Genomic DNA, 12805 nt, shown 5'->3' with positions numbered 1-12805 from the left:
GAATTTAAGGTTACTATAATTATTTGTGAATTTTTGGCGTTAATTTTATATTTTTTCATATTCTTCCTAATTTTTTATTAATCAATTACTCATTTTCGGAATTTAACAGAAAAAAATTAAACAAAATTGTTGAAAATTGGTCGGATAATTTATTTAAAAGGGGGTTGATTTATGGGAAAGAAATGAAAAATGAGTTGGATATGTCCAACATGACAACTAACGCCCACAAGGGCATATTTAGACCAAAAGTTGGACGGTGAGGGTATGAGTGGATCAAACTTTAAACAGAGGATATATCTAGTCCTTTTCGAATAGTTTATGGGCATATTTGACCCTTTTTCCTTTTGGATATATACATAAAAGCAAAAAACAATAGAAGGAAATACATTGACATGAATAAAAATTCCATAACTAAAAGGATTAAGACCTCATTTCTTTCCATTAAGATTAAGAAATCCGAATCTTAATGCAAATCTGAATACTACGATTTGCATTAAGATCTCTCAGTGTTTTGATCTGAATACACATCTGAATATTAAGATGTGACATTTAAATCTGAACACTAAATAATTAATGTTGTTTGCTTCAATATATGAATGTGCAATTGAAATTGAACATTATATTAATAAATTATTATGAAATTTTCATTTCAACAATGCGAAATGATCTGGTGGACCCTTATACTTGTATCTGTTTATATTTTGGACCATTCTACTTACCCTTTTGTCATCTGAACCCCTGAACCCATCCAAACACATCATTTTAAACAAAAAAAATTTTGTGACATCCTATGTGGAAAGACTCCACCTGGAGCATGTAATACACTCAAAACTAGAGCATGAGATGCCTTAAAAAGTCAGAGTTTCACCTTTAAAGACCATCTTTTTTTTTTAATTTTCACTCAACACCATTGTTGGACAAATTTGAGCTTTTCTCTTGTCTTTTTTTCAATTTTCTCTTCAAATTTCTTCTCTTTTATTTTTTGCTTCGATTTACTCATCTCTTTTTTGTGTTGATCGTATTGTATCTTTATTGGTTTGATTTTGTTGGTCTTTACGATGACGATTCAATGTTGTCAATATAATCTCAACAAAAGCATTTAGCTATTAAATTCGGCTTGTAAATTCAACTCCAACAATTTCCTTCACTAAATCCTTATGCCCATAACTCCAAAGATTCTCATTATCAAATTCCTCCATCACCCACTCCCTCAAATCAACCATATTCGATACTCCCATTCCCCAATCATTCAACAATTTCCTCACATCATTCTCAACCCCAACACCAACAAATCTGTAATCGTCGTTTTTAATTTATTTCATAAATTCACAAAACCCATTTTTTATTCTTGAAGCTTCATCAAGCTTATCAATGGAGTTTTTTATTTTTCAATACCTTATACCCACAATCACCAAAAAAAATAAACACAAAATCGAGATTTTGAAAAAATAAATATGGCAAAACGAAAAGAACTATGAGGAAAATTAATTTGTAGCAAAAAGAGTGAATTTGAGAAAATATTTAGGGTTGTGGGGGGGGGGGGACAATATGTGGGGTGAAAGGATTTATGAAAACTTACCACAACGAGAGGGAAAATTTGGTGTTTGATTGAGAAAAGAGAGAAAGAAAGTTTTTAGCTATGAGATAAAAAGGCACGCCCAAAGCAGAGAAGCGATGATTTATTATCAGATAAATCTGAATGTTGTTAAAAGTCTCCTACAGATCTGATTCATTCAGACTTCTTCAGACCCATTAAGAGGTTTTTTTAAAAATAAAACAAATTAATTTAATGGGTTGAATCTGAATGGTTGAGATACATACCTAAAAACCAAACATATGTAATGGGCTGAATTTGAATGATTAAGATTTATACCTCCATTAAATGCAAACAAATAAGGCCTTAGTCGGATCCGATTAAGTCTATACAAGTAGGCCTAAAACCTCAACCTCCTCAACCTTATTACTTCTCCCAGACACTTAAACACATTGCCGCCGTAATCACTGTTCCGGCGCCATTACATAGCCCAAGCAATTCGGTCAGAAGCTCTTTTGTCGTAAGCATGATGTGTTTCAATCAATTTATCTCTCGTTCATTGTATCATTGTTTCAGAACCATTTTCACATATCAAACACCTTATGTGTATTCACAAGTTCCACATTTCATGATGCAAATTTTTTCTGAAACCCATTTTTACAGCTTCACTAAATTGTTAATCAGTTCAAATTTTACAACATCAATTTACAAATTAAAGTTGGCTTCATCAGGGAGAATATCAACGATAGTTAATAAGATTTCACGTCTAACATTGTTGGAAGTAGCCGATTTCGATTTCGGGAGAGGTTCTAAGGAAGAGAGTGGGCTATTGCCTATAATGGCAATGATGATGTTTGGGATGGGAGTTGCGGAAAAGACGGAAAAAACGTGTGAAGCTTCAAGGGGGATTTTTTTTTGATAATTCAAGGGGGATTTTATTTGATGAGATGAACATAACAATAGAAAATATGGTAATGGTTAATAAATTAGATTAAAAATGAAAATGTATATAGGTGGGATTAAATGATTAGTGGATCGGGTCAGGTTAAAATTGGTCAATTTAAGTCAATTAAGTTATTTTTGTTGATTTGAGATTTTTCTTTTAATTGAGGGGAATATGTGAAAATGTTGTAGACGACAGGGGAAAATAACTTCATTTTAACAATAAAGACATAGTTAACTAATAAAACAAAGTCGAGGATATTTTAAACTCTTTTTCCATACATAGTAAAAGGATTAAAGTTGCAAAAGTCCATATTACAAAGGACCACCTCAATAAATCAACTCAAAACTAATTTTTTCATTTTTATTACAGTAGGGTTTATGCTTGTTGCTCTTCACCTTCCTCCTCCTTATGGCTAAACACAAAGAGAAGAAGAAGACGCTAGAGGACCAAAACCCTAGCGAAGTAGAAGGCAACATGAGCGAATCGATTAAGAAGAAGACGAAGAAGAAGAAGAAGGAGACGCATACTGTGACAATGGAAACTATCGCTGAAAATCCTAATAATATTTCTCCGATTGTTGGTTATTTTCCATCAGGTTATGACCCTTTAAGGAACACAAATGACGGTGTGGAGGAATTGAGTACTAAGTTCTATAGGAATGTTAAAAGGAATAATCGGTTACAGGTTGTGGTGAGCCCTTATGGGTCGCAGGTCGATTTTGTTGGGACTAATTATTCTGGCGAGGCGACGTCTGCTCAGTTGTGTACTTATTCGCTTGGGATACTGGATAAGGAAACTCAAACTCTCAAGATTGTTCCTATTGCAGCTAACAAGGTAATTTTTTTGGTTGTTTGGAAGGTATTGTATCATGAGAATTGTTTGTGTTTTAGTGTACAAGGTAGATTTGTTTTCTCTCTGGTTATTGTGTTTGGTTGGTGGGTAGAAGAAGCTAGTTTATTTGAGATTTATCCCTATTGCAGCACACAAGGTGGATTCGATTCCGAAGGTTAGTTATGTTTGATTGGTGATTAGAAAAGTAAGAACTTTCCAAAGGCCTAGCTTAGTGGTCAATGAATTGAGTTGACAATTCTCTGGTTCAAACCCCTACAGAGACAAAAAAAAACCCACTAGGTGACTACCTTTAACCCTTAGCCTTCGCGGATAGAGTTGGATAGAGTTACCTTAGTCATGCGCACACGTTGGCCTGGACACCTCGGTTATCAAAAAGGAACTTTTTTATAGAAATATTTACCATTATAATAACAAAGTAAATGGCTCTGAAGGATTTGATTGGTGAGAGTAAAAAGAAGGTATTTTGCTACTTAGTCTATAACTAGGCAGAGTAAGTTTTGGTAATTGGCTCCTTCGTTTGATCTTATGTAGATGTTTAATAAAGAATGGAATCATTTTGGCGTTATGTTCTTTTCTTTTCTCAAATCCACTTGAATGAAAATAAAATTCAATCCCAGCCACAGCAGCTACGATATTATTAGATTAACACAGCAATCAAATGTTGCTGTGAATATGTTACGGTGTGGCTGGTTCTAGTCTTATAATTATCAAAATTGAATGACCACTTGAACTATGGTTGGAGGGGATGTTATTGATCCATATCATTCTTTTAGTTTTGCTTTAATGTGATCATAAAACAGGGAGTTTTGACATTGATTTGCGTAGTGTTATGTGTTGCTAATTTGTTTGCTCAAAGGTTCTTGCAAAGGAAGCTTCAGTGAGCTTACCATTTTGAAATGCTTAGAAACTGGAGAGTATTCTACTTTACACACAAACTCAGTTTGTTGTCTAACCAATAGTTGTGATATTATCTAGGCTATCATACATAACTTTGGTGATCTCGTATAGCCTGATTTTCATTTACTTTAAGTAGATGATGAGTGTAATAGCTCCTTCAATATCTTATTCTCTTTCATATTTGTTGGCTTATGATCACAGATAATTAGGTTGGAACCTAGAGTTAGAGGGTCAGAAGTACCAGATGCTGAAGATCCAGATACTGCCAAGCAAGAACTCACTGCAGAAGAGAGGAATGACAAAATGAGAGAGTTAACTCAAATGTACTCATCAAAGAAGTCTATACGGCAGGTATGCTCCTCCAAAAAGGAAAATGTGGATTTCCTATTTTTTTTTTTTTTGTGTTCAGTAGGTAAAGCAATAACTATTATCCTATAAGCATTTGTATTTGGTTTAGATAAATACATGAGAAATGGGGTAGGGAGGTAAGGGTGTGGGATGGTCGAGATGAGGGCTATGAGCAGTGGGGTTGAAGATATACAATCTATGTTTTATGTCACTAGTAGAAGTTGCTTTCTCTACTTTCATTAGGGAACTCATCTTTAAGGAGTTCGTTTTCCTAGGTAAATGTTTTGTCAAATATTTGACCAACTGAAATATGGGAAAATTGGAAAATATTTTCCTTCGTACCGAACAGGCCCTAAGATTTTGTTCAAGATCTTAATGATTAGGACCTATTTAGACCAAATAAGTGCAAATCTTAATGTAAACGAATGCATTAATGACCTAAGATCTGGAGACTCTTTGTTAAGTGTAAAGAAATGAGGCCTAAGATATCATGCTTTAAAGAATCTTTGAAATTATTGAATGGCCAGAGTATCCGGAGCTGATTTCAAGGTGTTTGAGCATTTGTTAGGAAGTGATATCTACAAATTGTCTTTTATTAAACATGCTTAAAAGTTGTAAGATTAAAGATTAGAGTTGGATTTGGATTTAAAATCAGTGAGGTTACTGTACAAACTCCAACAATTTCATTTTGACATCTCAACTTCATCTCGATTCTTGTGTGTCATGGAAACGTTTAATGGACTCTATTAATTTTTCTTGCAATGATTACCAAAGTTTATTATAAAGAATGCTGGGTGTAATTTTGTGACTTTATAGACAATGAATGAGGTTTTTAACTTAGAAAATACACCTTTTTCTTACTTTAAAAGTGGGAACTCCAAATTAAAAGTTTATATGTTTCCATAATCTATGTGCATCTTTGTTTTATTCAATTGTGGGAAAAGCAAAGCTGGCTGTCATTGTTAGCTATATTTTCCGAATCAGTACATGACCATGTAGAAGAAAGAGCAGATAAATTTGTGATCAATCTTTCGTAATAGTAGTGTTGCCTTTTTTATATTGTTCTAGTCTTCGCTTTCCAGGCTAGGAAGCTTGATTCCCTACGTCAACAAGAAGATACTGGAAATCAAGAGGAATTTGACAGGAATATAGCTGGAGCAATAAACAAAGAGGCTCTTGAAGTAACTGTTGCAACAGACAGTGCTCGGAATATACCACCACATGATCTAGATGCCACAATACCCCAGTTGGCATATCCACTAGACAGGATTATTTCCAAAGGAGAGTGGGATTTTCTTTTGGATATTTTTGAACTCACGGAAGCTGGAGCAGAAATGGCACCTGATCTTTATCCAAGCTTTGTTCGCAACAGATCCTACAAATTGGAACATATACAGGTACTACATGTTTAAAATTGCATAATATCATCTTTTCCTGTATTATCAGTGAACACTTGAGTCGTATTAGATCAACAGTTCCATATTTTTCTTATCTGGCGTGCCAAATTCACCTGCTTTGTTGTAGGATGAAGATGAGAAGAAAAGGCTAGCAGGCATACTTTCATTCATTACTCATCTTGTTAAGTTCAAGGATAAACATTCTATGGATGGTGTATCATCGGCAAAGCATCACAAGTTTCCTGGCATCTTGTCCCAGAAGTTCACTTCAATGTTTTCCATTTCAGATTCAAAAAGGCTGCCGGAAGAGAAAGTAACTCTTCTTATCAACTATGTGTTGGTTCTTACTCTCTTTGCTGATGACTTTCGTAGTGATCCATCTGATATAGCCAAAGATTTGAGAATTAATGCTGTAGCACTGCGGCCTTTCTATGAGTACTTAGGTTGCAAGCTTGTTCGTGAGAAAAACATTGTGTTGGCTACACTTCCTGTTCCGCTTGTATTTCCAGGTGTAAGGAGGAAGAGAAGAAGGTAGATTTGGTTTTAACAGTAACCTCAGACATTGAGAGCCCATGAACTACCAGCATTCTCGGATCGTCTCTGTTGTCAGTTTTGTCATATTTTTTTGCCATCAATTTTGAATATTTATGAACTGAAAGTTGAAAACTTGAATTTTGATATGAAAATTTGTAGTGCATGGTCTATATATTACATTTGATTTGCAGTTTCTCCTGTTAAGATAGTCAACACAAAAGAATGAAACCTAGAGCACAAAATTATACAAAACTTGTATGGTCTATATATTACATTAGCCTAGCATTGATAATGTCAGGGTCAACATCATCACAGGAGATCATTATAATTTCCTATGACCAGAGCATCCTAATATAAATTTTCTAATAACAAGAGCATCCTAATAATCCTTATAACCATTTTCTGCACCTACTTGTTTGCGTTTGTGTTTGTATTTGTATTTTGGACTTTCTCTACTTAACTATTTGTCAATTGAAATCTTAAACTCAATGAAACTCTATGTTTCTGATCGTTGACCAAGCTTATATGACAACTTAATTATTGAGATGATGTCACGCAGAGAGGGAGTGTGAAAAATCAAATTTTAGGCTAAAAATATTTTTTTTTCTTTTTTAAAAATTTAAGGAAATTAACTTTTTTTCATTTCTTTATTCTTTTCCAAACCCCATCCATCCCCATTTCTTTTCTTACTTTCTACTCTCAAACCTCTATTTCTCTTCTTTATCCCCTTTCCAATTTCTTGTTTCTTTCTTTCTTCTTTTTTTCAAATTTTCTTCCTCTCGGAAATAGAAACAAAATTGTATTCTTGTTGTACATCCGTGTTTTTCTTTTATTTTTGGGGTAATTTATAATTCATAAAGTGATAAAAATTTAACACGCTTGAAAAATGAAAAGTGATTGCTGAACGTCTTTGTGAAATTAGGTCAAATGTGTTATGTAAAATTGTGTACAAATATTAGAGTATATTGATGTATTTTAATGGCTATTCATTTAATCAATGGGGAAAAGAGATTTATGGTGATTGGATTAGTAGATGTATATGTTGGTAAAAGAAATACGATTAAAAGTTGTGAATGAAAGAAATTCCGAATAAAATTCAAACGATAATTTTTAGTTATTTAGGAATGTAGAATGGAAGGGTGTGGTGTTATATCTAATGCAAAAAAAAAAAAAAAGGGAGAGAGGTGAAGGGATGAAGGACAAATAATAATAAGTGATATGCTATTTAAATTTGAAGTTCACACATCGAAAGGGATTTAAAATGCTTAGTTTCACCGAGTTTAAAGATTCAATTGACAAGTGATCAAATAAAATGATTCAAAATACAAACTCATATAAATACAAAAGTTTATCAAACCATTTCGCATTTTTTCAAATCTTAGATGTGTAAAACATAATTGCCAATTTGCCATATTCAAGAAATATGTCATAGTTATTTAAATAATAATCAGACCAATAAATTAAACTATCTTTGATGATTAATACTCACAAATTTTCTGTTGTCAGGAGCGATTTAATATAAATTGAGGAAATTTCAATTTAGAGGCTTAAAATCTAAATATATTTATTTGAATTTTTTTTCTCACCATTTTTAGATGCAAAATATTTTTTTATCTTTTTTTTTTCATAAATGATTAATTCGGAAGAAAAAATTCAAATATAAATTTATGGTGTGATTATAAGAAACATTTTGTTTAGACCAAAATAATAAAAATTGGACTAGAATTGCCAAGCCTGATGAGCATCCTCTGAACATACCAAATATGGCAGATGAAATTCAAGGGAATTCACAAGAATTATAGTTTAAGTTATTGTTGTTGCAAATGTATGAAATTTTCATGGAGGAAGAGGGAGATGAAAAAAATAAATTCTAGGGAACAAGAAGATGAAGAAGAAATTGATTTTGGAATTTAATTTGTCATATGAAATTTGGTTTGTGGCTGGGTTTGGATTTGGGTTAAAAAAAGATGAAATCGGGTAATTTTGATTGAAATTGGATAATTTTGATTAATTTGGAGAAACCATCAAACTAAAGGGTAGATTCATTCAGTTTTGTACCAGCATAGGTAAAAATAACTTTATTTTAACGGTAAAGGTAAAATCAACTAATAAATAAAAGTTGAGAGGTATTTTTGATTCTTTTTTCTAAAATACTTTATTGGAAATTTATGAATATTTTTTACTTAAAATCGTGACGATGAAGTTGAAAAATAGTTTTAAAGCACCGAATCAAAATTGAAATCAAACTTCAAATATGATTTGTAAACCTTATAACCACAAATACTTGAAATAACATGAAGAATTATTACATAATAATTAACAATTCTCATTATCAAACGACTTTTTATACTCAATAGTATCATATAAAGATATGGTTAACATATCAAAATTCTTTCTAAATTTTATGATCTTAAATATGCTCGATAAAATATTTGAAATTAGAAGTTTAACAAATTATAGAAGGAAAAAAAAGTTAAACTTCTTTTTTAAGAAAACGTAAAGCACTCGCGGAAAAAAAACTTTTTTTAATGTCAATCAAAACGGAACCAGAAAAAGTGAATGAATGCATTCAACTGTAGTTATTCCTTTTATTTGTATAAAATAATCTCACAGTTTACTTGAAAAATATTTATAATATTACAGATTGGGGAGAAAGATTTATCAGTTCGAATTTCATGTCAAAAAAAGAAAGAGAAAATAGAGAAGAAATGGACTGTGGTTTTAATATATAATACCTCCAATTTTTCAACTAAAGGTGACTAAATGCGAAGCTAAAATTAAGAGTTTAGGATTTTAAATTTTATTTTTTAAAAAAAAGAAAAGAAGAAAAGAGGGACAGGGATTGAACCCCAATTATAGCATGAAAAGTATTTCCACGATATCGCTGAACCGTCAATCATTTTTATAAAAATTTCACAAGTTAATATAACATATATATTTATTTAATTTCCAAATACAAATACATAATCTACGTAAAAACTATTAGATTCGTTTGAACACTCGAACCGTCACTTTACCCTGAGGCAACCGGCATTTGATATTACGAAATCTAATCAGAAGTACTTTTATAGTTTATAAACTTCTTGAATTAAAATCATTAAAAGGTAAACAATATAAATTTTCTTGAATTAAAATCATTTACTCCCTATAATATAGTTTTTGACACTATTTCAACGGAATGAAAATCATTTGACAAAATAAGTTATTGGACTCAAACTTAATACCTACATTCATGATTGAATAAGTTTTAACACTAACCCTTTTGATTTAAGAAAATCAATATTTTCGAAAAGACTACAAAAGAGTTGAATATGTCTACAACTCATGCTAACAAACCAACGTTAAGTAAAATTTGCTTCAATTTTCAGAAAAGTTACAATCAAAACAAGCTACAAAACGCTAAACGCTGAGTATAAAATCCATTTAGCCTTCACACTACTCTGTCTCGATCGTCATCCCTACCTACAAAGCATAAAAAAAAAAAAAACTGTTAAGAGGGTATTTTTAAAAGCAAATTTTGATTTTTTTAAGCTATGAAATTGACATATAAAATGTACAAATAGAACTGATAATCAATTAAATTAGAAGAAATGCCATTTAAAAGAAGTCAATTGAATTCGAATTTTCTGGTTACTACTGTCAACGTAAACTATTTATTCACTGGAAAAATAAAAACACAAAATGTTACATCTAACCGCAAAAAGTAATTTTTCACCAAATTAATTTTAAGGTTGTTTCTTATTAATTAAATAATACATGCTTTAGCATCTTGGCTTCTTTTTTCCTAATTTAATATTTTTGCCGCTGAGACCCACCTGGCAGAGCCAAAAGGTCAAAGATTGACGTCTAACTCATCACCGTGACATGAGGTTTTTGTTTGCCATAAATATGAGAAGAGTCCCTAATGATTCTTATTCCAAGTACATAAGAAGTTAGACTTCTGATTCAAAAATCTTTTTTTTTAATGAATTTTACCAGGCTTATGGCTGTAGATTCTAAATATTTTTACTTAATTTATGAATTGTGTTTGATCATATACTTTTATAAAGGAGACTTGACTTTATTTAAAATTTAAATCATCTAATGAGAAAAGGAGTAGGAAAAAAGAAAAAGAACCCGAATCTTAAAAACATTTTTTAATCGACCACTTAGCCACATTCTTGGGACGGACCAACCAAGCGCTGAGCAGTGTTTTAATAGTAATAAAACTCGCCCAGCTGCATCAATATGAATATTTGCCTGTCTAATAGTTTTTGCATTTAGTAAACGGATAAAGCCCCGACGCTAGAGACGTTGCGAAAGGACATACATAAAATAGAACTGAACCATACTTACCTGTTCTCCAATTTTTAATTCCTAAGATGGGGGAATGATTTATGTTTGCAACATTAGAATGGAGTTCAATAACGAACATGGGAAGGAAGATTTCACTAAAAGATATCTACTGTTATCCAACAAATCATAATGTTTAAGTTGTTAATATAATAGCAGCAAAGCATAGTATAGTAGAGATCTTAAGCAGGTATGTTTAAATCGAATGATATTTCAAGGGGGGGAATTTTGGTCTTCCTTTTTTTTTTTATGACAAAAAACCCGCAGTGCTGATCTTTTCAAGGTTTACAAAGTTCATTTATTCCACATTTTTGTGCTATTTTTGCTTTACAGTGAAACAAAGTTAAAGACATTATCATTCTTATGTGTAGACTCTTTTGCCTACCCCAAACTTGAATTTTAACATGGGTTACTAAAGCCATAGTCGCCCATGGAAAGGCCAAAACATCCTCCAAAGGGATTAGACTCAATTATTACTCAAGAACTTGCCTAGCCTATAGCCTATCCAGCTTTGATAATGATTTCGTTTGCTGCACTCTCATCACATTGTCCAAGTGAATGCATCAACAATGGTTTTCTTAGAGGGAAGCAAGCGGCAAGAGCTACTAATTTGAGAGAACATTTAAGCGATTGGAAGATAGCATGTGCAGGTTTGTTGAAACTAAATGCACAGCCAAATAGCTATAGTCGTTACAGAGAAGTGTGTCTTGTTGTCTAGATGTAGAGATTCCTATTTTACTGGAAACACGAATATTGATATTTGGCTAGTGTTCTTGCGTAGAGTTTTGGATATTTGTAATGAGTTTGTATCTCATATATATTCCTAAAATATATATTGATGAAGAGCAAGCATATTAAATACTGCAGGAATATATGTTCCAAGATTCAGTAGAATTATAGTTTTCCACAACGCCAATTTACAACTCAACTTAGTAATATTAAGCATTGGTTATTTGAATTCTACTAACAGAAAATATAGATCGACTATAGTCAAAATACTGAAGCTCATCCAAAGAAAGCTACAATACCATATCAGTATAAACCACCATATCCTAAACTAATGCATATGAAAAACATGAGACCAAAATAAAAGTAGCAACAAAAATATGGTGAAAAAGTTAACAAATATCATGCAGGCAAAACGAAGAATGCTCCCACTAAACCAATAACGGTGGCAGTAATTAACACATAATATTACATTATTAGCTTAGAGTGCATAAAGGCGAGGCTCTAAAAATGCTAAACAACTGGACATGGCGAACACAATCAATAGATAATTTCCTTTTTTTTTTAAATTCAACAATCAGTAGATATAAATGGTCAGATTGAAAAAGAGAGACCGCCTCACAAAATGAAATGTGTCACGGGTAAAGAGAGGATCCCTATTGAGGTTCATCTGATCTACAGAATTCCAGAGCATGAAGGCTTAAAGGCAATATATTCAGAATAGAACTACTACCCTACCACTAAAGGTCAACCTAAAACGTCTGATGCAAACAATACATGCTAGACATCTATGACCCTCGTCAATTTTCACCACTGAGAAACCAATTGAATATGGAGTCTTGTTCAAATGTCCATGAATCATTTTGACTTATCCCATTGATTTCTCCTATTAAATATAGTCATATGGACAAAGAAAGTGCCTCCCGGAAAATTTCTAACAAGACTAGAGTAAAAATATCCAGTAATAACTAATTTCACAAGCAAACTTCCAACTTGTCACAATCTTTCTGCAACCATTAAAGCTTTTCACTTATTGAAATATTTCTATTTGATGCCAAACTTAACACCCAACCATCATTAAGCATCTAGATCACTTTCATCTCCAGGCCTACAAATACTGAATGTCTACACTTCCAAAAAAGAATCACTAGCTAGAGCGTTGATCCTCTCTCTTCTCTTTGAAGGGATTGTACCAGTCCTTTTTTTTAGAAAAAAACAAAAGGGGGAGGGGGAGGGGGA

General features: G+C 32.3%; 2 protein-coding genes across 2 annotated transcripts in view; one reads left to right on the top strand and one right to left on the bottom strand.

The window, feature by feature from the left end:
• The first annotated feature begins 2824 nt into the window (after window positions 1–2824).
• On the top strand, window positions 2825–6712 carry LOC107021110 (DNA-directed RNA polymerase I subunit rpa49). The gene is made up of 4 exons (XM_015221704.2): window positions 2825–3314; window positions 4431–4580; window positions 5660–5974; window positions 6102–6712. Exons 1-4 carry the CDS (start codon window positions 2889–2891, stop codon window positions 6507–6509), a joined length of 1299 nt encoding a protein of 432 aa, XP_015077190.1. The 5' UTR covers window positions 2825–2888; the 3' UTR covers window positions 6510–6712.
• Window positions 6713–9744: 3032 nt separating this feature from the next.
• LOC107023291 (flowering time control protein FPA) overlaps window positions 9745–12805 on the bottom strand; it is an 11232-nt gene continuing 8171 nt past the window's right edge. The window contains exon 6 of the mRNA XM_015223935.2: window positions 9745–9970. The gene's annotated coding sequence lies outside the window, so the exon portion shown is untranslated. The remainder of the gene's footprint in view (window positions 9971–12805) is intronic.

This window comes from Solanum pennellii, chromosome 6 (assembly GCF_001406875.1).
Source record: "Solanum pennellii chromosome 6, SPENNV200".
NCBI lineage: Eukaryota > Viridiplantae > Streptophyta > Magnoliopsida > Solanales > Solanaceae > Solanum > Solanum pennellii.
Note: the sequence above shows the minus strand (reverse complement) of the source record. Positions and strands in the feature narration are given on the sequence as shown.

Bases quoted from the DNA above. Each gene is read 5' to 3' on its own strand.
- LOC107021110 (XM_015221704.2), top strand. From the start codon at position 2,889: ATGGCTAAACACAAAGAGAAGAAGAAGACGCTAGAGGACCAAAACCCT. The intron at 3,315-4,430 runs GTAATTTTTTTG...TTATGATCACAG, and splicing joins TTCCTATTGCAGCTAACAAG to ATAATTAGGTTGGAACCTAG. The intron at 5,975-6,101 runs GTACTACATGTT...GCTTTGTTGTAG, and splicing joins ACAAATTGGAACATATACAG to GATGAAGATGAGAAGAAAAG.